This window comes from Pipistrellus kuhlii, unplaced genomic scaffold (genome assembly GCF_014108245.1).
Source record: "Pipistrellus kuhlii isolate mPipKuh1 unplaced genomic scaffold, mPipKuh1.p scaffold_m20_p_114, whole genome shotgun sequence".
NCBI lineage: Eukaryota > Metazoa > Chordata > Mammalia > Chiroptera > Vespertilionidae > Pipistrellus > Pipistrellus kuhlii.
The window spans coordinates 222,386-247,467 of NW_023425421.1; the positions used below are offsets into that span (position 1 = coordinate 222,386).

The 25,082-nt window shown below is 55.3% G+C and overlaps 2 protein-coding genes across 13 annotated transcripts in view; one reads left to right on the forward strand and one right to left on the reverse strand.

Moving 5' to 3' along the window:
* Positions 1-5,090: 5,090 nt before the first annotated feature.
* On the reverse strand, positions 5,091-14,667 carry ZSWIM9 (zinc finger SWIM-type containing 9). 3 transcript variants are annotated; one of them, XM_036432632.2, is made up of 4 exons: positions 14,485-14,667; positions 13,171-13,454; positions 12,397-12,709; positions 5,091-8,139 (listed from the first exon to the last, which is right to left on the reverse strand). In XM_036432632.2, the coding sequence occupies exons 2-4, from the start codon at positions 13,443-13,445 to the stop codon at positions 6,055-6,057; spliced, it is 2,673 nt and encodes an 890-aa protein (XP_036288525.1). In that variant the 5' UTR covers positions 13,446-13,454; positions 14,485-14,667; the 3' UTR covers positions 5,091-6,054. The 3 variants fall into 3 exon arrangements, with proteins under 3 accessions (XP_036288525.1, XP_036288524.1, XP_045435729.1); XM_036432631.2 differs by having other exon boundaries at positions 14,481-14,667; XM_045579773.1 differs by lacking the exon at positions 14,485-14,667 and adding an exon at positions 13,660-14,353.
* Positions 14,668-14,794: 127 nt separating this feature from the next.
* The window catches only part of LIG1 (DNA ligase 1), a 29,040-nt gene continuing 18,752 nt past the window's right edge, over positions 14,795-25,082 (forward strand). For 2 of the 10 annotated variants that reach the window (XM_036432625.2, XM_036432627.2), the window contains exons 1-8: positions 14,824-14,942; positions 16,761-16,830; positions 17,893-17,979; positions 19,054-19,198; positions 19,823-19,985; positions 21,980-22,075; positions 23,957-24,064; positions 24,944-25,063. In XM_036432625.2, coding sequence (XP_036288518.1) covers positions 16,814-16,830; positions 17,893-17,979; positions 19,054-19,198; positions 19,823-19,985; positions 21,980-22,075; positions 23,957-24,064; positions 24,944-25,063 — 736 coding nt within the window. In that variant the 5' untranslated portion in view covers positions 14,824-14,942; positions 16,761-16,813. Of the gene's footprint in view, positions 14,943-15,009; positions 15,029-16,681; positions 16,831-17,892; positions 17,980-19,053; positions 19,199-19,822; positions 19,986-21,979; positions 22,076-23,956; positions 24,065-24,943; positions 25,064-25,082 lie in introns of those variants that run through there. The other 8 variants (XM_045579770.1, XM_045579771.1, XM_036432629.2 and 5 more) reach the window with 7 other exon arrangements.

The window sequence follows — 25,082 nt, forward strand, 5'->3', positions numbered from 1 at the left end:
CTCTGAAACCCCTAAACTACCCTGTTTCCCTGAAAATAAGACAGTGTCTTATATTAATTTTTTCTCCCAAAGTTGCGCTAGGTCTTATTTTCAGGGGATGTCTTATCTTTCCACGCACTAGGTCTTATTTTCAGGGGATGTCTTATTTTCGGGGAAACACGGTATCACCGCTCCTTTATTCTGAATAGCCTCCCTCCATTCCATCAGCACCATTCCCGGAGTGTTTGTGTCCTCTGTGCAGGGCACAGTTCCGGGCGCTGCGATTTCCTTGGTGAGCGGAACAACGCCGCCCCCTAGTGTAGAAGATGGACAATGAAAAGGCACACGATCAATGGCCAAGATGAATTTTAGATAGGGAGATGTTTCTAAAATAAGTATGACAAAGGGATGGGATAGTTGCTGAGGTGGGAAGGCGGAGGTGGTTACCTTAGCTAGGGCTGTCAGGGAATGAATCCTCTCCTTGGATAAAACATTTTTTTTTAAATCTTCACCTGAGGCTCTTTTTCCTCTCTGAAGTCAGTAAAAATGTATTTTAAAAAATATGTTCACATACAGCCCAGATGGCAAAGCAGTTCATTATACCATATGTTCTACTATTTTTTATTTTAAATATATTTTTTATTGATTTCAGAGAGAGGAAGGGAGAGGCAGAGAGAGATGGAAACATCAGTGATGAGAGAGAAGCATGGATCGGCTGCCTCCTGCACACCCCACACTGGGGATCGAACCTGCAATCCGGGCGTGTGCCCTTCACCGGAATCAAACCCAGGATCTTTCAGTCCACAGGCCGAAGCTCTATCCATTGAGCCAAACGGGATAAGGATGTTTTACTATTTGTATAGCATGAAAATTTTCAGAATAAAGTTTTTTCAAAACAAAAACACTTCTGTTTTTCTTGAGTATCCCCAGCTCCTCTTCCTTCGACCCAGTCTCCCTCCAATGCTCCAGGAGCCCTGTAATAACCCATTCTCCCCAAACATCCCAATTCCCCCAAATTAGGATCCTAGGCAAAAAAACACAGGATGCCTAACTGAATTTGAATTTCCGATAAACAACAAGTAACTGAAGTACTGTGTTGTGAAATTCAAACTTCGCTGGTTGCTTCCCCCCTAAATCTGGCAATGCCGTCCTCAGTGCTGACTTTGCTCACTTAGGTAACCCCAGGGCTTGCCAGATGGTATTCAGTGATCTTCTAAAAACAGTACCAGTGCCCTAGCTGGTTTGGCTCAGAGGATAGAGCATCAGACCTTGGACTGGCGGGTTCTGGGTTCAGTTCCGGTCAAGGGCAGGCATCTCAGTTGCAGGCTTGATCCCCAGCCCCAGGTCAGGAACGTGCAGGAGGCAACAGATCAATGTCTCTCTCACATCGATGTTTCTCTCTCTCTCTCTCTCTCTCTCTCTCTCTCTCTCTCTCTCTCTCTCTCTTAAAAAAAAGACGGAAAAATATTCTCAGATGAGGATTAAATATTTTTTTAAAAAAACTTAAAAGATAATAAAATAGTACCAGAATTAATTTACATAATTCACCAATTCCTTGTAAAACCTCCAACTTCCCCATGTCACCCTAGTTCCTTTCCCTAGAATACCCCCCTTTCCCTAGAACACCCTGACTCCCCTGTATCACACCTGCCTGCTCACCACTGCATTTCCGAAGTCCAGCTGTGCCTGGTACCTAACAGGAGCTCTACAGGCATATATTTCTTTTTTAAAATATATTTTATTGATTTTTTTTACAGAGAGGAAGAGAGAGGGATAGAGAGTTAGAAACATCAATGAGAGAGAAACATTGACCAGCTGCTTCTAGTGGGGATGTGTCCGCTACCAAGGTACATGCCCTTGACCGGAATTGAACCTCGGACCTTTCAGTCTGCAGGCCGACGTTCTATCCACTGAGCTACACAGGTTCCGGCTCTACAATTTCTGAGAGACGAACGAGTTTAACATCTATTTTTCCCCACTGCATTTCCATTTCCCCCAAATCACCCGTTTTCTATTAGCATGCTGATTTTTCCAATGCTCATCCTAAAGCCCCTTATTACATACGAATTCACTAGGACACTCCAGTTCCTTCAAAACGCCAGTTCCCCTAGAATCACCCCGGCTCCCCTCATCTCGAGCTGATTCCTTCCTCACATTCTCCAAGAGCGCTTTTGATTCCGGTCACTCTGATTATCCTGTAATCACTAATCCCTTTGCTCTCACCCAGCCTCCTTTGGCTCTAAGGTTACCATGGCAACGTCCACCTTTGGCTTCCCCCTCCATCCTTCTGCATTAATCCTCTTTGGTTCCGAGCCCGGCCCGTCACCATGGAGACCAGAGCGGTCCCCTCTGCTCCCCTCATGTGGCCCTGGAACCCAGACCCCTCCCACCGGGAGAGACGCGGGGCCTGCAATGCTCAGCGAGCAAAGGATTGACATTCTCTGTCCCCATCCTTAGCGTCCCCACTAAGGACCCCAGAGCTGTCAAGGGCCATTTGGTTGTACTGCGCAGGCGCACAACTTGAAAGGTGCTGGCGGCGCTTAGCCTGCTGGGAGTTGTAGTTTTCAGGTACAGGTCGCCAAGGGGAGAGCCGGGTAGGGTTATTGAAAAGGAATCTTGCTCCTTTGTCACTATAGCAATACGGAGCACGACGAAGCGCTAGCTCTACTAGCCAGCCTGCCATTTATATTCTTTCATCTTTCTAACCCAGTGCTTACTGCGGAAATGCTGGAAAAACAAAATAGAGCTTATATTTTGGTGGGGTCAAACTATTAAAAATGGGGGACAGCCGAAACCGGTTTGGCTCAGTGGATAGAGTGTTGGCTTGCGGACTGAAAGGTCCCAGGTTCAATTCCGGTCAAGGGCATGTACCTTGGTTGCAGGCACATCCCTAGTAGGGGGTGTGCAGGAGGCAGCTGGTCCATGTTTTTCTCTCATCGATGTTTCTAGCTCTCTATCCCTATTCCTTCCTCTCTATAGAAAAAAAAATGAATAAAATATATATATATTTTTAAAAATGGGGGACACAGCCGAAACCGGTTTGGCTCAGTGGATAGAGTGTTGGCTTGTGGACTGAAAGGTCCCAGGTTCAATTCCGGTCAAGGGCATGTACCTTGGTTGCAGGCACATCCCTAGTAAGGGGTGTGCAGGAGGCAGCTGGTCCATGTTTCTCTCTCATCGATGTTTCTAGCTCTCTATCCCTATTCCTTCCTCTCTATAGAAAAAAAAAATGAATAAAATATATATTTTTAAAAATGGGGGACACAGCCGAAACCGGTTTGGCTCAGTGGATAGAGCGTAGGACTGCGGACCGAAAGGTCCCGGGTTCGATTCCGGTCAAGGGCACGTACCTTGGTTGCAGGTACATCTCCGGTGGGGGGTGTGCAAAAGGCAGCTGATCGATGTTTCTCTCTCATCAACATTTCTAACTCTCGATCCCTCTCAATTCCTCTCTGTAAAAAAATCAATAAAATATATTTTAAAAAAATAAAAAAAATAAGGACAAACTTAAAAAAAAAAATGGGGGACACAGATCACTGGAAAACAGGGCATGTTAATAGGCAATTGAGAGCCCTTTGGGGAAGGGGAGTGTTAGAACACTGGTACACACACTCACTCATCTATCCTTGGATTCGCACTATTATTATCCCCAAACTGTAACGAAGACAGAATAAGAAACCACGTGTCACATAGCAAGTAAGTACCAGAGCTGGGATTGGACTGAGAGAGTCTGGCTTTATCCTCTGTATGCTTAGGCACTGCTACACTGGTCAATAGCTACATGGTATGCTCTCAGAAAGTGCTAAGGTTGTAAAGAATAATGTTGAGACTGGCTTGTGTTGCTCAGTGGTTGTGTTGATCCATGAACCAGGTCACAGTTCAACTCCTGGTCAGGACACATGCCTGGGTTGTGGACTCAATCCCTAGTGGTGGGCATGCAGGAGGCAGCCGATCAATAATTCTCTCTCATCATTGATGTTTCTATCTCTCTCACTTTCTGAAATAAATAAAAACGTATCTATAATAATAAAAACATAATGTGCTGATTAGACCAGACATCCTTCTGGACAAACTTCTGGGCGAAGCTGGGGCTGTGAGGGAAGCCTGGGGCCCAGGTCCCAGAGGGAAGCTGGAGCCAGCAGCTGGAGGAAGGTCTACACTTGCACAAATTTCATGCATCAGGCCTCTAGTATGAATGTGTATGTCTAGTATATCCTATCTAATAAAAAGGGAATATGCTAATGGACCATCACACCCTCACAAAAGAGGGTGGGTCTGGCTGCTCTGTTGCTCCTATCTCAAGAGAACCCCAGTCCCCTCAGTCCCCCAGCCGGCCAGGGTTGGCTCAAGGCACAGGCAAGCCTTGGATGTCGGATGTCGGCTGCCCAGCTGCCCAGGGCTGGCCCAAGGGCTGAGCAAATGACTGAAAAAGTAGGAGGTGTGGGGGGACTAGGTCAGCAGGGGGGTTAGTGAGGGACGACCAGATGACTGAACAGCAGGGTGCATGGGGTGACCAGGCTGGCAGGGGTGGGTAGTGGTAGTTGGGGGTGACCAGGCCAGCAGGGGGGGGGGGGGCAGCAAGAGGTGACCAGGCTGGTGGGGGTCAGTTGGGGGTGACCAGGCTGGTGAGGAGGGAGGGCAGTTAGGGGCAACCAGGCTGGCAGGCGGGTGAGCAATTAGGAGCCAGCAGTCCAGGATTGTGAGAGGGATCCCCGATTGAAGAGGGAGCAGGCTGGGTTGAGGGGACTCGCCCTGTGCACAAATTTCGTGTGTGGAGCCTCTAGTATATATATGAAACATTGAGAAAGAACGGAGTGGCTTTAACTTATTTTTTGGGGTGACTCCTTAGGTGAACTGTTCAGGGGTGGCCCTTAGGAGGTGACATTGAGGGGAGGCCCGAAGGGACTGAGCTGAGCATGTGCAGCAGGTAGGGGCACAGGAAGCCTAAGCTGCCGGGGAGATGGGACATTCCTTGTGTCCCCTTCCTTTCACCGGCCCCCAGCAGCCCCCAGCAGCCCGCGGAAAGAATGGAGAAATGCTGGACCATCTGGATTTCCCTCCGGGCCTGGGCCCCCGGCCCGCCCCCAGAAGCCAAGAACTCAGCATGGAAACCAAAATAGTGCTGTTTTATTCCGATCTTAAAGCACAACAGCCCGACTGCTCCCCTCTGCCACGGGAGGCCCCCGACCATCCCCCAACCCTCTCCGGGCTCCCTCCTGCTCTGACTTCTGGGAATGACCGGCCAGCAGGGGACGGGACCCAAGCCTCCAGTCCTTGGGGAGAGAACCCAAATCACTCCTTCCTGTCTTCTCTCCCCCTCTCCCCCCCTTTTCCTTTGTTGGGTCCCCGTATGTATGTTCTTCCCTCTCCACCTTCTCCCGGGCCCTCCTCCTGCCTCCCTCTGCTTCTTCCTGTTTCCTCTCCATCCCGCCTCCTCTTGCACGCTCTCCCCCATTTCTGTCTTTGTAGGGAGCGGTTATAGGGTTAAGCCTCGGACTGACCTGCTGGCAAAGCCGCAAACAAGTCCCAGCTTGGAGGGCACAGTCCTCTACGCATCACTGAGCTTGACCTTGTGGCTGCTCCCTAGATCCTATCTGGGTAGCTAGTGGGCTGTGGGAGGGGCAGCCAGTGCTGCCAAACCAAGTGGAACTCACAAGAACAAGCAGCACATCTTCTTGTCTCTTCTCCCCTGACCTCTCCTCCATCGGTCCTCCTTCCTTGCGTTGCCCCTCCTCCCCCTGCGCTCCGCGGACGTGGCCCCAGAGCCAGGTGTCCCCTCCTCTGTGGTCCTTCCTTCCTTCTGCCCCGGCCTGACCCTGTCGATGCCTCACCGTCTGAGGAAGCCCTCAGCATCCACGCTGGCCGCCACCTTCCACGCCTGTGGCTCCAGGACCCTGGAGACCCCTGACCACTTCCCCTCCGACCCAGAGAGGCAACCCGCCAAGGGGAGGTCCCTGGCGGACCCAGGAGGTGGTCGGCGGGGCGGGGCGGCCTCCTCGGGCCGGCCTTGTTATCTTTGGGATCAGAGAATGCCCCCCGGCCCTCGCGGGGAGGGCGGCGGGCGGGGGCTGAGGGTCAGGACTCCGGGGCCCTCCCCCAGCAGCCCCTGAGCAGGTCCGCGTGGAACAAGGCGGCCCCGGTGAGGAGGCGCGCGGCGAAGAGGTGGCGGCAGGGCAGGCGCCGGGCGGCGTGGATGGAGCAGCTGCAGCGGGTCAGGGCGGCGTCCAGGAAGAAGTCCGAGGCGCCGTCCTTGAGGGCGAAGCCCGCCGCGGTCGTGTGGAAGCCCCGGGCCCCGTGCTGCCTGGCGAAGGACAGCTCCTCGGCCACCAGGTCCGCCAGCTCCGGCCCGCAGGCCGCTCGGAACTTGGCCAGCGGCTCCCGGTCCGCCTCCCGCTCTCCGGACGGGCAGCGAGGTCTCTCTGGTTCTCCCGGGCCTTCTCCTTCGCATCCGTCCTGAAGTCTGTCCCCTGCCCGTTCAGGGTCACTCTCCACCACGGTCCCCGTGGGGGTGCCGCACACGACCCCGTTCCCCAGCCCCGGACACCCCCCTCCGGCATCCACACACTCCCTGCCCGGCCCTCCTGGGTTCTTGGGGCCCCCTCCGTTCTCCAGGCCTGTCGGCCGCGTGTCCCCCAGCTGGACCAGAACTACGTCCTCCTGGTCCCTTCTCCTCTTGCCCCCCGACCACGCTCCCCTCTCTCCTCTGATTTCCGGCCCTCTCCTCTCCGGTCCCCAAAGGGGCGCCCTTTGGTCTCTGTCCTCAGGGACCGGCTCCGGGGGCTTCTCCGAATGGACCCCCCTCCAGTTCCCGACCTCCGTCCGCCCTCCCTTCTCCGCTTCCCCCGGGAGCCCCCTCTGGTCCCCGGGCTTCAGCCCAGAGGCTTTTGCATCCGGCCCCTGCCCGCCCCTGCAGCCGCCTCCCTCCAGGCCCCTGGCCCTGGCCCAGTCCAGCGAGGCCCTCCCGTCCGCGGCCTGCAGAGGCCTAACCCTGTGGTCCTCCACCTGCGCCACCCTCCAGGGGTGCCCTTCCAGCCCCCTCAGGCCCTGGTCCTCCACGGCGGCCCCCCTCCAGGCGTAACCTTCCAGCCCCCAGTCCCCCTCCCCCTCCAGCTGGGCCCCCCTCCAGCCCCGGTGCTCGCTCTCCAGCTGGGACCTTCTCCACACGCTCCCCTCGAGCCCCCTCACCTTCTGGTTCTCCAGCTGCACCCCTCTCCAGTACCGGATCTGCACCCCCCTCTCCTTCTCGTGTTCCGACTGCGCCCCAGGCCCGTCTCCGGCCTCCAGCTCCCGGGCCCACTCCTCTAACGGGGCGCCTCCCCAGTCCCCGTTCTCCTGGCCCTGGCCCTTCTCTCTCTCATCCTCCACCGGGGCCCCCCTGCCCCGCTCGCCCTCCAGCCACGGCCCCCCGCCGCCGTCCAGCGCCGCCTCCCCGGCGGCCTCGGCCCACTGCATGGCCACCAGGTCGCGCAGGCACTGCGCCAGGCTGCGGGACGGGCTGAGGCGGCGCAGCAGGCGGCGGCGGTGGCCCCGCACCAGGGCGCACGCGTCCAGCGCGCGGGCCGCCTCGAAGGCGCGGAAGCGCACCCACATGTCGCGCCGGGACGCCCAGTGGCGCTCGAAGTAGTCCACGAAGGCGGCGGGGCCGTGGGCGCGCAGCTCGGCCAGCGCCTCGGCGTAGGCGGCGGGCGACGGGGCGCCCACCAGGCGGCACAGGCGCGGCCACAGCCCCGGGTCCTCGCGGCCCGCGCCGCCCAGCTCCTGCGCGCGGCTGAACAGCGCCTCCAGGCCCTGCGCGCGGCAGATCTGCACGCGGGCGCCGGGCAGCAGCTGGCGCACGGCGGGCAGCTGCGCCGCCACCTCGGGGCCCGCCGTCAGGCAGCGCACGCGGCCCTTCACCTCGGGCGCGCTCTGCAGCAGCGAGGCCAGCGCGAAGCGCAGCAGGCTCGGCGTGCCCGGCCGCGCCACGCAGCAGGCGGCCTGGCGCGCGCGGCCCGCGCCGTCCACGCACAGCACGGCCAGCAGGTCCAGCGCGCCCTGCAGGCCCGGCAGCCGGTCCACCAGGAGCAGGCGCGGGAAGCGCCGCAGCAGCGCGCGGGTGCGCGACGTCAGGAAGAACACGGTCTCCACCACCGCCTGGTTCTCCATGAACACCAGCTTCACCTGAGGGCGGGGCGGGAGCGGGGGGAGGAGGTCAGGGCAGGGAGGGGGTTGCTGCGCCCAGCTCCCCCCACTGCAGTTTCCCCGGCTGGGGGGTGGGGGTGTTTGGAAATCCATTCGTTCAAGTGGGCATGCAGTTATTATGTTGACCGGCAGGAGGCAGTGCAGGGTGATGGTTAAAAATGTGGGCCCTGGAGGCCAATCGCCTGGGTTTGCCATCCTGGCACCACCATCTAACAGCTGCGTGATTTTCGCACTACACACCCTCTCCGAGTTTCCGTTTCCTTACTCGCAAGGAACAACAACAGCCTGTAATTATTGGAATGGAGAGCGGAAGCAAGCTAGCGATCCCTTCCTGCGCTGAGAGGCAGCCCAAGGCAGCGGCTCTCAGGGTGTGGCCCGGGACCAGCAGCGCCCACATCACCTGCCAGGATCCTGGCAGAAGTGCGTATTCTCAAGCCCGCCCCCTCCTGCTAAGTCAGGAACTTGGGGGATGGACCTAGCAACCTCCGGAGACAAGCCCGGCTCAAGCGTGAGAGCCACTGGGGTGCTAATGCGCAGAGACCACGGAGCCAGACTGCTGGGGTTTGAGTCTGGGCCTCACCACTTTCCAGCCTTGTCATTGGGCCTGTGCCTCGGCTTCCCCCGTAACCTCCCCCACCCCCCATTTCCCTTTCTGGGAACAGAACACTCATTCCCTCCAGCACGGGGAGTCAGATCCCGCAGAAGCCTAACCTCCGGGCTGTGCGGCTCCCGGCAACTGCCCTGACCTCCATCTCATTTGTGAGATGATGATGATGCCGCGGGTACCTCTGTGGCTGGAAGGCTGAAATCAACGAAAGCATTTAGAATGCTGCCTGGCACAAATATTGCTATTATTCAGCAATACTCACTCAAAAAGCAAGTGCTTTCAAAGTGTTCATTATCACTGTGGTTATAGAGTAACTAGAGGCCTGGTGTATGAACATTCATGCACTGGAGGACGGGGAGGGGGTCCCTCAGCCTGGCCTGCCCCCTCTCACAGTTTGGGAGCCCTCAGGGGCAGGAGGTGACTCAGCGACCAGGGGAAGGTGACACCCCCGTCACACCTCTGCTGCTGCCACTGCCGGCAGCACAAGCCTCAGCCTGCCCTGGTTACCTCAGCCGTGGGTGGCCCTGGGTGGCTGGGGGCTGAGGGAGCTGGGGGACTCTGGAGGCAGGTGTGTGGAGCAGCCAAACCTGCCTGTGAGCGCACCTGCCACCCCAGTAGGGCTGAGGGGACTGGGCGCTGCCATCTTTGAGGCAGTGGCAGTTAATTAGCATATTTCCTCCTTATTGGGTGTGGGTACTGCCATCTTTGTGAGGGTGTGATGGTCAATTAGCATAGTCCCTCTTTATTAGATAGGATTATATAGTAAAGACCACGTCCCCATATGGTCTTCTCTCTGGCTCTCTCTCACCCCTTCTGGCCATGGCACGTACCGCCCTGAAGCACGTCACCTCTATGTTGGCTGGTTTGCTTACTGCCCGTTTGCCCTGCCTAAGAGGTAAGCCCCTGAAGGATTTGATGCATTTCAGACACCTGGCCGTGTGCGTGCACCAGTGCATGGGTGTGAGTGACCTCCAGGGCCTTCGTCTCTGGAGTGGAGGTCAGGGTACAGTGTTTGAATCCTGGCTTTGCCCTTTAAAAAAAAAAAAAAAAAAAAAAAAAAAAATATATATATATATATATATATATATATATATATATATATATATATATATTGATTTCAGAGAGGAAGGAAGAGGGAGAGAGAGAGAGCTAGAAACATCAACGATGAGAGAGAATCATTGATCAGCTGCCTCCCACTTGCCCGCCCCCCACCAGGGACCAAGCCCACAACCTGGGCATGTGCCCTTGACTAGAATCGAACCTGGGACACTTGGTTCTGCAGCCCGACGCTCTATCCACTGAGCCAAACTGGCTAGGGCAGTGGTGGGCAAACTCATTAGTCAACAGAGCCAAATATCAACAGTGCAATGATTGAAATTTCTTTTGAGAGCCACATTGTTTAAACGTAAACTTCTTCTGCCGAGACCGGTTTGGCTCAATGGATAGAGTGTCAGCTTGGGGACTGAAGGGTCCCGGGTTCGATTCTGGTCAAGGACATGTACCTTGGTTGCGGGCATATCACAATGACAGTTTATGACTGTTCAGTAAACCATTCGGCCCGCGATTTAGGCTGGATTTTAGATTTTGGCCCCTTCTCTGATTGAGTTCGACACCCCTACTCTATCCACTGAGCAAAACCGGATAGGGCTTCATGTAGCCTCTTTTTACATCATATCAGCCAACACCAGATTGAAACTTCTGCTGACGTAAATTAAATCATAAAGTAACAGCGTAAAAACGGATGGCGGTTGAAAAAAATTATAGTGGTGCTGTGAGGTAATTCAGTGGTGCGCTTCCTTGGCTTTTCATACAATGTATTGCCTTCCAATACTGTTTAAGATGCTGAATATGATTTCGGGGTTAGGCTCAAGGGCATGTACCTTGGTTGTGGGCACATACCCGGGGGGGAGGGGTGCAGGAGGCAGCTGATCAATGTTGCTCTCTCATCGATGTTTCTCTCTCTCCCTCTCCCTCCCTCTCTGTAAAAAAAATCAATAAAATATTTTAAAAAAATGTGGGTGTGGGTGTCAGCTCAGACGCACAGACCAGGGGCACTGGGGGGATGGATCACAGAAGGGGGTGTTCCACGAGAGTGGACCTCAGAGACCACCCCAGTCAACACTTTCCATGCACCGTTTCTAACACAGCGCCTCCCGTCACCTTGAACCCTCCTCTCCCTAGCGCCCAGCCCCATGACCTGGTATCATATCTGGATGTGTGTGCCTACTGTCGGCTTCTCCCTCTGCAACTGCGAGGTAGTGCCAGCGGTCACTTCTGCAAGGTGGCCGGCAGCCAGCAGGGGCCATTTAAATTGCAAGCAGTGCCGAAACCGGTGTGGCTCAGTGGATAGAGCGTCGGCCTGCAGACTGAAGGGTCCCGGGTTCCATTCCGGTCAAGGGCATGTACCTGGGTTGCGGGCACATCCCCAGTGGGGCATGTGCAGGAGGCAGCTGATCAATGTTTCTCTCCCATTGATGTTTCTAACTCTCTCTCCCTCTCCCTTCCTCTCTTTAAAAAATCAATAAAATATATTAAAAAAAAAGAAAAGAAATGCAATTTAAAATCCAGTTCCTCGGCCCTACTGGCCATGCTCAAGGGCTCGATGGCTAACTGTGGCCGGGACTTCCCTGCAGGCAGCACAGCCTCACCGACCCTTTCCATCAGGCAGGAAGTTGGACTGGGAGGTGCTGGCGCTGCACCAGAGGGCGTCTCTGAGGGCAGGGACCACCTGGGTCTTCGCCGCTGCTGCCCCCCCAATGTCCCCAAACGTAGTGGGCGAAGGAATGAATGAAGGAGCGAATGGATGAATGAATGACGAAGGAATGAATGAAGGAGCGAATGGATGAATGAATGATGAAGGAATGAATGAAGGAGCGAATGGATGAATGAATGACGAAGGAATGAATGAAGGAGTGAATGGATGAATGAATGACGAAGGAATGAAGTAAGGAGTGAATGGATGAGTGGGAGGGAGAATGAATGAATGCAGGAGTGAATGGATGAACGAATGACGAAGGAATGAAGGAAGGAGTGAATGGATGAGTGGGAGGGAGAAGGAATGAATGAGGGAGTGAATGGATGAATGAATGAATGATGAAGGAATGAATGAAGGAGCGAATGGATGAATGAATGACGAAGGAATGAATGAAGGAGTGAATGGATGAATGAATGACGAAGGAATGAAGTAAGGAGTGAATGGATGAGTGGGAGGGAGAATGAATGAATGCAGGAGTGAATGGATGAAGGAATGACGAAGGAATGAAGGAAGGAGTGAATGGATGAGTGGGAGGGAGAATGAATGAATGAGGAAGTGAATGGATGAGTGGGAGGGAGAAGGCATGGATGAGGGAGTGAATGGATGAGTGGGAGGGAGAAGGAATGGATGAGGGAGTGAATGGATGAGTGGGAGGGAGAAGGAATGGATGAGGGAGTGAATGGATGAGTGGGAGGGAGAAGGAATGGATGAGGGGGGAGTGACTGGCTGAGTGCGAGGGGAGAAGGACATGGATGAGGGAGGTGAATGGATGAGTGGGAGGGAGAAGGAATGGATGAGGGAGTGAATGGATGAGTGGGAGGGAGAAGGAATGAATGGATGAAGGAATGACCCGCCAGCCTCTCCCGGGACCCACCTTGGCCTCAGGGTCCCTGTGGAAGAGTCCCTGCAGCACGCACAGGGCGTCGATGACGCTGTGGTCGCGGTCCTTGCAGTAGGAGAGCAGGCGGTGCACGTCGGCCAGCACCAGGAACTGCTTGGAGATCTTGTTGGTGGTGCGCACCGGCAGGCAGGTGTTGGCCAGCAGGCGGCCGGGGCGGAAGTAGTAGGCGAACTCGATGGGGCAGGCCGGATGTGAGTGGGTCAGCTGGCACTCGGTCACCACCAGGCGGTCCCGCAGCGGGCTCAGCTTGACGATGATGAAGGCGGGGCAGCCCGCCTCGTGGTGCCTGCAGAGGAGCCACCCGGTCACCCTCGGGCACATCCCCACTGCCCTCTTCTTCCCTCCTCTCCTTTTTATTATTCTTTTATTATTATTATATTATTATTTTTACAGAGAGGAGAAGAGAGGGATAGAGAGTTAGAAATATTGATGAGAGAGAAACATCGATCGGCTGCCTCTTGCACACCCCCCACTGGGGATGTGCCTGCAACCAAGGTACATACCCTTGACCAGAATCGAACCGGGACCTTTCAGTCCTCAGGCTGATGCTCTACCCACTGAGCCACACCGGTTTCAGCTAAGCTTCCCTCCTTGACCCTCTCAGCCTCTCTTACAAGGTACACTTAGCTGTTTCACTTGGCATCTCCCTCTTCCAATCCCGGGTGTGGGGCTCTGTGCTTACCCCTCCTCCCCCCAGCTCCCCTTGCCCCTCCAGCGTGCAGCAGGGGGGTGGCTGAGCTCACTTACCCCATGGCGGGCCGGCTGGGGGCACGCACGTCCTTGCACACCAGCCGCACGTAGCTGTACTTGAGCTCGTCGATGAGCGTGTGCAGCGGGGGCAGCCGGGCCCAGTGGCAGCGCGTCAGGTGCATGGAGCTCTGGACGAAGAACAGCGCCCGCCGCTGCTGGCACCACGCATCGAAGAAACGGCTGAACTCGGCCCAGGAGAAGAAGGCCCGTGCCAGCAGCTCCTGCTCCTCCTGCTCCTGCTGCCCCACCGCCGTGCCCCGCGGGGGCTCCATCCTGGGCACCTGCGCCAAAGGGGGCGGAGAGGGGGCAGGTGCCTGAGACGGCAGACCCCGCCCACCGGAGCATCCCGCTCCCTCCACGTTAGACCTGCCTCTTGGCCACCGGGGCCTCTGTGGTCCCCCCCCCCCCCCCCGGGGGTACAACCCCATTCATCTCTAGAAACAAACCTCCACCCCATCCTCGGCCTTCTCCCACCTCCTGCATTACCCACGGATGGACGGCGGGAGCCTGCCATCCTGGCCCCTCACGCCAGCTCTGGTTCCCTCCTCCGTGGACGTGACCCCTCGGTACAGTGGGGGTCCCTCTCCCAAAACATGACTCCTGGAGACTTCCTCAAATAGGTTCCCAACTTGCAGCGAAGACCTCCTCCCCGCCTCCAGATGTGTCTCCCGCAGGTGGCAGTGACCTCTGGAGCCCCCATGCGTAAGGACCTCTCCCCTCCGCGTGTCTGCACTGGGCTGCACAGCGGTGACACACCCCTCAAAGATGCTCCATCCCCAGATGTGCCCCCACATCCCGCCGGGTACCCCTCACCCCCAGGCACAGTCTTCATGCACCTGCAGCTGCTAGCCCTTCCCCAGGCGTAGCTCCTGTGAGTCGCCTCCCCCAGGGGTGGCCCCCGTTTCCTAGAAATACTTCCATGTCTGGGTGTCCTCCCCACAGACGGCAGGGACTCAGTCCTCGCAGGCGTGCACCCCGCTCACTCGGGGCCAGTTCTCAGAAGTGTCACTACTACTCGTCTGCGTCCCCTTCCTGCTCGGTCGCACTCCCCTCGTCCCCCTGGGCCCCCCTCCTTTCCTCTACAGGGATCACCCTCCAGGGGTGCGTTGTGGTCCGAGACAGGGCCCCTGGTCCTCAGACACGCTCCATCACTCAGATGCTCCAGCGTCCGGCTGCGCGACCCCCGCCCCTGCAGCCCCTCCCCGCCCGCCCGCTTGCCCGGCCCCTCCCAGCCCCGCCCGCCGCACCCAGCGGTACCTCCTCCCTCCCCCAGATGTGCACCCTTCTTCCCGCCCCTCCCCACTCACCTACCCGCCCCGGAGCGGCGTCCCACAATGCCCCGCGCCAAGGCCCTTGCTCCCGGGATGCCCCGCGCGGCCTCCGGCCTCTCTTCCCGCCGTGCCTCGCGCAGCGGGCTTCTTCCAAGTCTCCCTCTTTCCCCGTCGGTTACTCCGGGGGCCCGCAGGCACATCCGCGGGTCCAGACCGAGGAAAGGCGCGGGCCTGCTCCCAGCGTGCTCTGCGGGAGGGCTCGCCCCGTCTTCACCCCTCCCCTAGCAGCTTCCCGCCCCGGAGACTACAACTCCCGGCATCCACCGGGCGGCGGCGGCGGCGACGCGGACGTCGCCCGGGCCCCGCCTCCCAGCCCGGCCCCACCCCCGGCCGCCGAGGTCTGCGCGCGAATTCCGTGGCGCGAATTTGGGAGCGCAGTCGAGGACCCGGGGTTCCCGGTGAGGCGCCCGGGGCTGCGGCGCGCGGGGCCAGCGCGAGGCGAGTGGGGCGGCCCGCGGGGGCTGAGGGGCGCCCGGGGCTCGCGGCTTCGCGGGGAATTGCCGGCTTTGGCGGCCGGGGGCGCGGTGAGGAGGGGAGAGCGCCGGCGGCGCGGCCGCCGGAGGGCGGAGGCCGGTGGGCCGGGTGGGAGGTAGACGCGCGGCTGGAGCTAGTTGGACGAAGAGGGTTTTGCGTGAGGTTTGGAGGGACCGGACCCCTGGGTGGGGGCACAGTCAGGAAATGGCTTAAATGGACTGGGGCACGGAACATTGGAGGGGCCCCCCGGGGGCGGGGCCCCACGAAGGGCGGGGTCACCTGGGGGCGGGGCCCCTGAGGGCGGGGCCACCTGAGGGAAAAGGGAAAAGTTGGGGGCGAGGTCATCTTTAGAGGGGTGGGCCATGGAGAGGCCAGTGGTCGGCAAACCGCGGCTCGGGAGCCACATGCAGCTCTTTGGCCCCCTGATTTAAAAAAAAAAAAATATATATATATATATATATATTTTTTTTATTTTATTTTTTTTTATTTTTATTGATTTTTTACAGAGAGGAAGGGAGAGGGATAGAGAGCGAGAAACATCCATCAGCTGCCTCCTGCACACCCCCTACTGGGGATGTGCCCGCAACCAAGGTACATGCCCTTGACCGGAATCGAACCCGGGACCCTTCAGTCCACAGGCCGACGCTACCCACTGAGCCAAACTGGTCAGGGCAAAATACCATGTTTTTAGCAAAGGCCAGCTTAGCAGTACCCTAATTAAGTTAATAACAATGTACCTGCCTATATTATTTAAGTTAAAAAAATCTGGCTCTCAAAAGAAATTTCAGTCGTTTTGTACTGTTGATATTTGGCTCTGCTGACTAATGAGTTTGCCGACCACTGGTCAGGCCAAGGCCTTGTGGAAGGTCGGAACCTCCTGGATAGGGCGTGGCCTGGCCTCGGTTACCTGTGAGGGGGAGGGGCCAAGGGGCGGGCTTTGGAGGCCTCCCTCTGGGAAGGGGTGGGGCCTAAGTGAAGGGGGGTGGTACAGTGAACGGGGTACACGCCTGTGAGGAATGAGTACTAACTCATTGGGGAGGACATCTAGGTATGGAAGTATTTCTAGGAAGCAGGGGCCACCGCTGGGTGAGGCGACTCATAGCTACACATGGAGAAGGGTCAGCAGCTGCAAGTGTATGAAAGCTATGACTGGCAAATCTCAATGACAAATTATCTTGGTCCAGCCCTGACTGGTTTGGTTCAGTGGATAGAGCGTCTGCCAGCGGACTGAAGGGTCCCAGGTTTGATTCCGGTCAAGGGCATGTACCTTAGTTGTGGGCACATCCCCAGTGGGGAGTGTGCAGGAGGCAGCTGATGCATGTTTCTCTCTCATCGATGTTTCTAACTCTATCATTTTCCCTTCCTATCTGTAAAAAAATAGAAAAAAATATATTAAAAAATTTATTCTGGTCTGAAAAAAGGGAGTTTCATCTCAAGGGGGAAATGCATGTTTCTGACTTTGTGGATATTTTTTTTCTTTCTGCAAGAAGGAGGTTTATGGCCCTAGTCGGTTTGGCTCAGTGGATAGAGCATTGGCCTGTGGACTGAAGGGTCCCAGGTTCGAGTGCAGTGGAGGGCACAAGCTTGGGTTGGGAGCTTGATGGGGGGGAGGGGTCGGTTGTGCAGGAAGCAGCTGATCAATTATTCTCATCATTGATGTTCCTATCTCTCTTTCCCCTTCTTTCTGAAATTAATGAAAATATCTTTTAAAAAAGGGAGGTTTGTGAGTTTTTGTATCTGCACAAGCAGTCTTCTCACCGAGTATTTGGATTTCTGTTCCAGAACAGCAGACAGGAGAAGAGGAGGAGTGGGGAAGGGACACTTTTGCCGCCATCATGCAGCGAAGTATCATGTAAGAAACCCTCGTCCCCCTTCTCGTCTTAAACTCTTCGCGTCTCTGCTTGTCTCTGTAACTCGCTGCCTTTTCTTAGAAAAACTCAGGTTGGCATTTTCCAGAAGTTGATCAGTATTGGAAAACGGGGAGTGGGCCCTGGAAAACCGGGCGTGAGTTAACTAAAACATTTTAGGTGCAGGGTTCGGAAAGCTTAACCCAGTGGTCGGCAAACTCATTAGTCAGCCAAATATCAACAGTACAACGACTGAAGTTTCTTTGGAGAGCCACATTTTTTAAAGTTAAACCTCTTCTAACGCCACTTTTTCAAAATAGACTCGCCCAGGCCGTGGTATTTTGTGGAAGAGCCACACTCAAGGGGCCAAAGAGCCGTATGTGGCTCACGAGCCACGGTTTGCCGACCGCTGGCCTAACCCAGTGGTTCTCAGTGGCAGTATTTGAGGTTGCCACAGCGGGGCAAGAGGGGGTAAAGGCTAGGCTTGCTGCTAAGTATCCTCGATGCAACAGGAAATGGTCTGGCCTGCCCTGCAGGCATGCTCAGGTTGAAAAGCCATGTACTGAGGCAGGGCTCAGGGAAAGGGGGAAGGGGATTGGAGATTACTTGGCTGTGTCGTTGGAACCTTCTGGAGTTAATAGTTGGATCCAGGTGCCAAAGCTTTGCCCTTGGGAATCAGACCCAGACCTGGACACCACCACGCAGACCTGGGACACGGTGCCTCATGCGGACCCAGGCTGCATTTTTCTCATGTGATGAGAAATCCGGGGCTAATCTGTCCTTCGCTTACACTACGTGCTTAGTTAATACACGTCACTGAAAAATGGGGATGTGGCATGCCTCTCAGGTTGAGTGAGGGCAGGAAAATAAGCAGAGTGTTGCCTCCTCATCAGGGCTTCGTTTCCTTACCAAAGAGGGTTGTTTGAAATCTGATACCCGGTAGATGGGAACTGGCGTCAGAAGCTGTAGAGGACATTGCGGATCAGAGGAATTATTGCTGTTTCCATTTCATTTCTTTTCTTGCTGTTTTCATTTCTTTCTCGCCCCTCCTGTGCTCGCTCCTCCAGGTCATTTTTCCACCCCAAGAAAGAGGGCAAGGCAAAGAAGCCGGAGGAGACACCCAGCGGCATCAGGGAGACCGAGGCCCCTCCGAAGCACGTAACGGGTCTGGGATGTGGCGAAGTTGTTCCTTTGTCAGTCGGGACTCTTGGCCGCAAGTGTTAGAAACTCAGCTCAGACTCTCTCCGAAGGGAATTTTTGACTTCCGTCACTGACGTCCAGAGGGGATGTCCAGCTTCAGGCACAGCTGGATCCAGGGCCTCGGAGTTGTCTTCAGGGCTCTGCTTCATGTCTCCAGAGCAGCGGTCACCAACCTTTCGGACCTCATGGGCCACCGGTTGGAGCAGCGGCTGCCACTGCGGACCACTGTTGGTTCGTGAGGTCTGAAACACCGGCTCTCGAGCAGACTTTCTAAGAGGCGGAGAAGCTGAATTTGATGCCAGCTGGTCAGATTCAGTGATTTTCAACCTTTTTCTTTTTTTTTAAAAATATGTTTTATTGATTTTGTACAGAGAGGAAGGGAGAGAGATAGTTAGAAACATCGATGAGAGAGAGTCATCGATCAGCTGCCTCTTGCACACCCCCTACTGGGGATATGCCCGCAACCAAGGTACATGCCCTTGACCGGAATCGAACCCGGGACCTTTCAGTCCCCAAGCCGACGCTCTATCCATTGAGCCAAACCGGTCCTGGCGATTTTCAACCTTTTTCATGTCCTGGTACACATAAACTCATGACTGAAATTCTGCCGCACACCAGAAAGCATGCTTTTTGCTCTCAGCTTCACCCATCACACAGTGGGCACACAGGAGGCCTCCCGAGATTCATCATGGACAGATGGATAATTCAGAGTCTGTGCTTAGGCTCGGCTGGGTGGCTCAGTTGGGTAGAGCGTCATCCCAATACATCAGGGTTGCTGGTTTGATCCCTGATCAGGGCACATGCCAGAAGCAACCAATGAATGCATAAATAAGTGGAGCAACAAGATGATGTTTCTCTCCCCCTTCCTCTCTCTCTAAAACCAGTAATAATTAGAAAACAGTATATACTTAGGAGGCCCCTAGGAAGTGCTCATTGATGGTTGAAAGGAGAAAAAGCAGACAGGGTGAGGGAGCTGGAGTGTCTGACCCTCTCTGCCAGCTAGAACGCCCCCATTTCCCCCCTTCCAGGGTGGCGCTGAAGGAGCGGAACAGGGCGGTGCCCGAGAGCGACTCTCCAGTGAAGAGGTCAGGGAGGAAGATGGCCCGGGTCCTGTGCAGCGAAGGGGAGGAGGAGGAGGAGGAGGAGGAAGCCATCCCGTCCCCCAGAGACCAGGTGGGTCCCATCAGCCTGCCCCCTTTTATGGGAGAAACCCTAATTCCCATGAGCCTTTGGGGGAGTGCAGCAGCCGCGCAGGGGGGCCCCGGAGACGTGCCCCAGGAGGGGAAGCGTTTCGTGGTTGTGTCCTGGAGCAGCCGGGTTGGTCTCCGTGGTCCTATGTCCGCCTCAGGCCAGCACCTGGGGCAGGCCCCCTGACCTCGGTGTGCCTCACCTGTGATGTGCAGGTCACGTGGCACCCGCCTCTCGGGGTGGCTGTGAAGAGGATGGGTGTCAGGTCCCATATGGATCTGGGAAGAAGGCCTAGAAAATGTTCATTGATGGTTGACTGGAAAGGAAGGGCCCACAGCTATGGAGTCTCTCCCATTCTCACAGCTTGTCATCTACTCTGCACTCTGGCTCATTTGTGCTCTTTAGAGAGAGAAGATCCCTACCTTGCTTAAGCCACTGTTGTTTGTGTCTTGTTTCAACTACTAACTCATCTTCATTGGCATGGAGAGGAGGAGAGACACAGAGGAAAGGGCTAGCATCCCTCTGCTCTCAGCTGCTTGGGAAATGAGATTGTAGGGTGCTCCCCGTCCCCCCGCTCCGACCCCACCTAATTGCTCTTTCTTCTTCCAGAAGCCTGCCCCCAACTCTCCACAAGTCTCCCCGGCTCCGGGCCCTGTCACGTCCCCTGAGAGCAGCCCTCCCCTCCCCAGCCCTCCCCTCCCCAGCCCTCCCCTCTCCAGCACCTCTCCTGCAGCCACCGTCTCCCCGTCAGGGATCCCGAAGCGGATCACAGGTAAGGACATGGGCCCTGGCCTTTCAGTTGCTCGTCCTTGTCCCCACCTGGTTCAGCACCAGGCAAACATCCTCATGACGCTCTGAGCTCGGCCGCTGGTTGTGACTGGGCAGATGACTTCCTTCACCTGTTTTTGTCCCCCTCTCAGTGTGGATACTAGGAGATTTAAGGTGATGAGAGTGGTTCGCATGTATTGCCATTGATGGTGTGGTATCCTCCTGTGCAATAAGAGAGGAATATGCTAATTATCTCTTACGCCGTGAGGCGTAACGACCAACCACATAACGACCGGATCACGGATCTGCAGGAGGGTGGGACAGCGAACTACAAGTGGGCAGCAGGAGGGGGCAGGGCAGCGAAAAAGCAGGAGACGGAGAGCTACGTGAGAGGACAGGGCAGCGAGCTAGGAAAAGGGATCGGGGGAAACTACAGGAGGGCGAGGCAGCGGCCTCCTGGCACACGGATCTGTGCACAGGGCTACTGGTAAGAAATAATAGCGGTGACGAGGGCTGTGGGAGCGCAGAACAGGGCCAGCCGAGAGGAGGTGGCCCCGAAGATGGGGTAGGGCTCGCTGTGTTGGGAAAGGGCGATGGGAAGTGTTGCAGCCGAGAACAGCACGTGCAGAGGCCAAGAGGCGGGACAGCGTGGTTGTTTGGGGAGTCCTTACGCTTCAGGGTTTCTGGAGAATCCAGTGCAGTTTGGAGAGTAGAGAGAATCTGAGGACGATGGGGAGAGAGGAGCTGGGGAGGAGAGTGGGGACTGGCTCCCGGAGGGCCCTGTATGTGAGGCTAGGGAGCCCGGGCTGTGGCCTGCGGTACTGGGGAGCCATTGGGGGAGGTAGGGAGGGGGGCTGGGAGCTGGAAGAGCTGGTCAGGCCGGGAGAGGTGGTCCTAATAAAGTAACTGAGTGGCTCGGCTGACACTGATTGGCTTGGGGTGAATCAGGGACCCGTTGTAGAGGAAGTGACATCTGAGCTCTGTCCCAAAGGGCTGACTCGACAGCATGTGCAGAGGCCCAGAGGGTGACAGTGCGGAGTGTTTGGGAATGACAGCAGTCAGTGATGCTGGTAAAGAACGTGATTGTGTGGCATGGGCCTCAGAGGGCCAGGTGGAGAGAGGTAGGGAGGATGGTCGGACAGAGCGGACACTAAGTCCTGGAGTCAGGGCCGGGGAATGTGGAAAGCTTTGGAGCAGGGCAGGGACAGGTCCAGCCACAGCTGCTGCGGGTCCCTCTGGGTCATGTGAAGAAGCCACGAGACCAGGGAGAAGGTGAGAATTGATGAAAATCATTACAGCTGCCTTTTCTTCACCATGTGATCTCAATTTGGAATCCCCTAGAAACAGGCTGTGAAACTGACAAGGATTCAATGCAGACCATTTCTTGGGGAAGTGGGAGGTGCAGAGAAGACAGTGATTCAGGGAAGGGGAGTCGCCAATAAGATGTGCTCTTAGGTCGGCTCCCTGGAGCTTCGTAGTCTGAGAAGCGCTGGGAATTGGCCTAAATGTGCGCGGAATGATCTGGAAGTGCGAGGGCCTGGGTGCTCACACACCAGCCCCGGCAGTCATTGGGTGAGGTAACGCCCAGGCTCTGTTGATTCCTGGTGCTTCGGGCCTCTGAGGTTCTGGGAAATGTGTCCAGGACATACGGACATGGCCAGATCCTGGGGACGCAGGCACGGAGAGCGCTGGCTGCCGTTGGGCTGAGCCCATTCCATCCCTGCCTACTGTGGGGGATTGTTCCGTTTTGCGGATGTGCAGAGTGAGGGTCAGAGGGATTAAGGAACCTGCTCACCGTCATGCAGCCAGGAGGCAGCGTGAGCTCCAGGGACACGCTCACGCTGGGGCAGTAGCTGTGGGCAGGAGGAGAAAGGGGAGGCCCAGGGCCTTTCCAGGAGCCCCATCATAAGGGGTTGGAGGCAGGTGTGGTGCCGAGTTCACCCGGGCTGGGACAGATGGGCCAGCGAGTCGGCCACACCTCAGCCTTTGCCTTCCCAGCTCGAAAGCAGTGTTCTAAACGGAAGATTCAGGATGTCCTGGAAGAGCACGGCACGGACAAGGGCCAAGAAGCCAAGAGGAAGAAGGTGGAAGAAGGTGAGGCACCGGGAAGAGGCGTGTGTGTGCGTGTGTGTGTGTGTGTGTGTGTGTGTGTGTCTGACTGTGTGTCTGACTGTGTGTCAGAGGGAAACCTGGAAGGGCGTGGCCTTCCCAGGAGGACAAGGTGCTAGGACCCCACTGATTGGATGCCCGTGTCCATGCATCTAAGTCCCCACACACCAATATGGGATTTTATTAGGAGAGCATTTTGGAATATGCTCTCTTAGCTGTCTCAGTTTAGTTTCCATACACAGTTTCTCACTTTTCATTGTTACTTTTTGGAAATATGTTCCTCTAAAGACCCCCTTTTTCCTTGTAAGATTCACCAGGAAGCAGAGGCTCCCACATTTTCCCAGATTCCGCAGTGTCTCAGGCATTTTTTCATGGTGCCCTCGGCCAGTACCAGACCAGTTCTGTTTATCAAGCAGTGGATATCCAAACCACTGTTTATGTTCTAGGAGCTTGGGCACTTGAGGAAAATGATACACATACGTTGAGAGGAAAATTAACATTTCTACTTTATTCTTTTTAAAAAATATATATTTTATTGATTTTTCACAGAGAGGAAGAGAGAGGGAGAGTTAGAAACATCGATGAGAGAGAATCATCGATCAGCTGCTTCTTGCACACCCCCTACTGGGGATGTGCCCGCAACCAGGGTACATGCCCTTGACCGGAATCAAACCGGGACCCCTCAGTCCGCAGGCCCACGCTCTATCCACTGAGCCACACGGGTTTCGGCTCTACTTTCTTCTTAAGTAGTCACAGTAGTTTACTAATAGGGTGTCTCCGGGGTGCTGCACCATGTCTCAGGCTGGAATCCAGTTGCAAACTGCCACCCTCATTTCCTGTATCCTGTCCCATGCTGATTTCTGTGCGGCACTTGGTTTTTATCACAGAAATAGGGAAAACCAGCTTTCAAAAATGTAACATCAGAAACTGCAAGGAACGTGACCCGATACTGAAAACTAAAATACCTTGACGTAATAGTTCATCCGAGGGGCGCACAGGTCACCAGTGTTCGTTAAAGTGTCAGGTATCCTGCCGGGTCCCTGTGAGTTCGTGCATCTTGGTGATGAGGGAGCTGCAGCGATAACGATCTGATCGATCGATCGATCATTTGGGGCCTGAGAGTAGACAGCTGCAGCCTTTGCCACTGTCGGTTTGTTTAATAAAAGGTCTTTATTAAGCTCATCTAACCCCGGGGGAGATTTCATTTCCTGTTGGCAGTTTTTAGTCAGTAATGAATTTTACTCTGAATTATCAGTGTCTGGGGATGTGGGGGCGGGGGTGGCTTTTTCTACTAAGATAAATTTTCCCCAAGTTAGTTTATAGAACTTTTATTGTCACCCTGATAGGACTTTTTTCAATCAGTTTAAAATTTTGTATTGTAATCTCTAACAAGTTATCACCTGCAACTCCTATTCTGTGGTAACTAATCTATAATAATAAAAGCATAATATGCTAATTGGACCGAATGAAGCCATGGCTGCGAGGGAAGCCGGTGCCAGAAGGGGCGGGGGGGGGGGGGCAGGAGGGGGGGAACGGCCTACTCTTACACGAACTGGGCCTCTAGTTCTAAAATAATTATTTATAAGAAAAAACTGGCCTTGCTCAGCTGCACAGGTGACCATGGGATCAGCTTCCCTTGGAGGTCCCCACCTCCCGCCCCTTCACAGCAAGCATGTCAAACTCAAAGAGGCTAACGGGCCACATAAATGAGACATGCGACCTTCGGGCCGAGAGTTTGACTTGCTTACTTTACAGAGACACTTGATTGGCACAAGAAAGAATAAAGGGGCAGAACGTCTTGGGAGCTAAAATGTCCTCGGGGGTCAAAGTGATTTTTTGCCTTCTCGCTTTCCTGTGTGTCGTCAGAAGCAGCGACCCCAACAGAAAACCCCCCAAAGCCAGAAGAGGCCAAGGAGAAGAAAGCAGAAGAGGGGGGCCTGCCCCTGACGCCCCCTGAGCCCCAAAACACCTGCAGTGAGTTTCAGATCCTCTTCCCCCGCAGCCCCATCTCTGCGTTTGGGGTCAGGTGCCTTTGAAGGACAAGTCATTTAAATGAGACGGAGATTCTCAAGTGTGCTGTTTAAATGTGGATTCTGGGTTTTATTATGGTTAGTATTTTTCTGTATGCACGTGAGAAAAAAAGAGCCAGTCATTCTTCAACAAAATGCATCTCAGGAATCGTAGGTCCTAAGTGTAATTAGTTGAGCAAAAATTAAAAAATATATATACTTTATTGATTTTTTTACAATGAGGAAGAGAGAGAATATGAGGATAGAGAGAAACATTGATGAGAGAGAAACATCGATCAGTTGCTTCTTGCACTCCCCCTACTGGGGATGTGCCCGCAACCAAGGTACAAGCCCTTGACCGGAATCGAACCTGGAACCTTTAAGTCTGCAGGCTGACGCTCTAGCCACTGAGCCAAACCGGTTTCGGCTGAGCAATAGTTTTTAAGTTGGACAACCAGGCTGAGTTGCGGGATTTAGAGGTGAGCCTGCCCCTCACAAGCCCCGCCATCCGGTGTCCGTGAGACCCCTGAGTTAGAAACCACCTGTGGCGCCGTTTTTAGGATGCAGAGTGGTGCCTGATTTTCTGCAGCAGCAGGAGTGGGGACATTTTCTCATCGGGCTGAGATGTCTTCTTATCCTTTCTCCAGTTTGGGGCCAAGTGCTAGAATCCCATGAGTTAGTACTGACAAAGAAGCCTCAGGCTCAAAGCTTACTCTGGGAAGAGGAAACGAGCAGAGTTGGTTAGGTTTTCCATTTAGAGGGTCAGAATGACCTAGGGGTTAACCAGTAAAAAGCTTCTGGGTGGAAACAGTTTGCAGCAGCATCGTCTGCCCTCTCGCTTTAGAAGCTGAGCCGCCGACAGAAGGCGGTGCAGAGCCCATGGTGGTGGTGAAGCCGGAGCCCCAGGACGAGGACCAGGCCAAGCCGCCCCCCAGAGCTCCCAAGATGCTCAGCAGTTTCTTCGGTGAGTTTCTCCTGCCGCC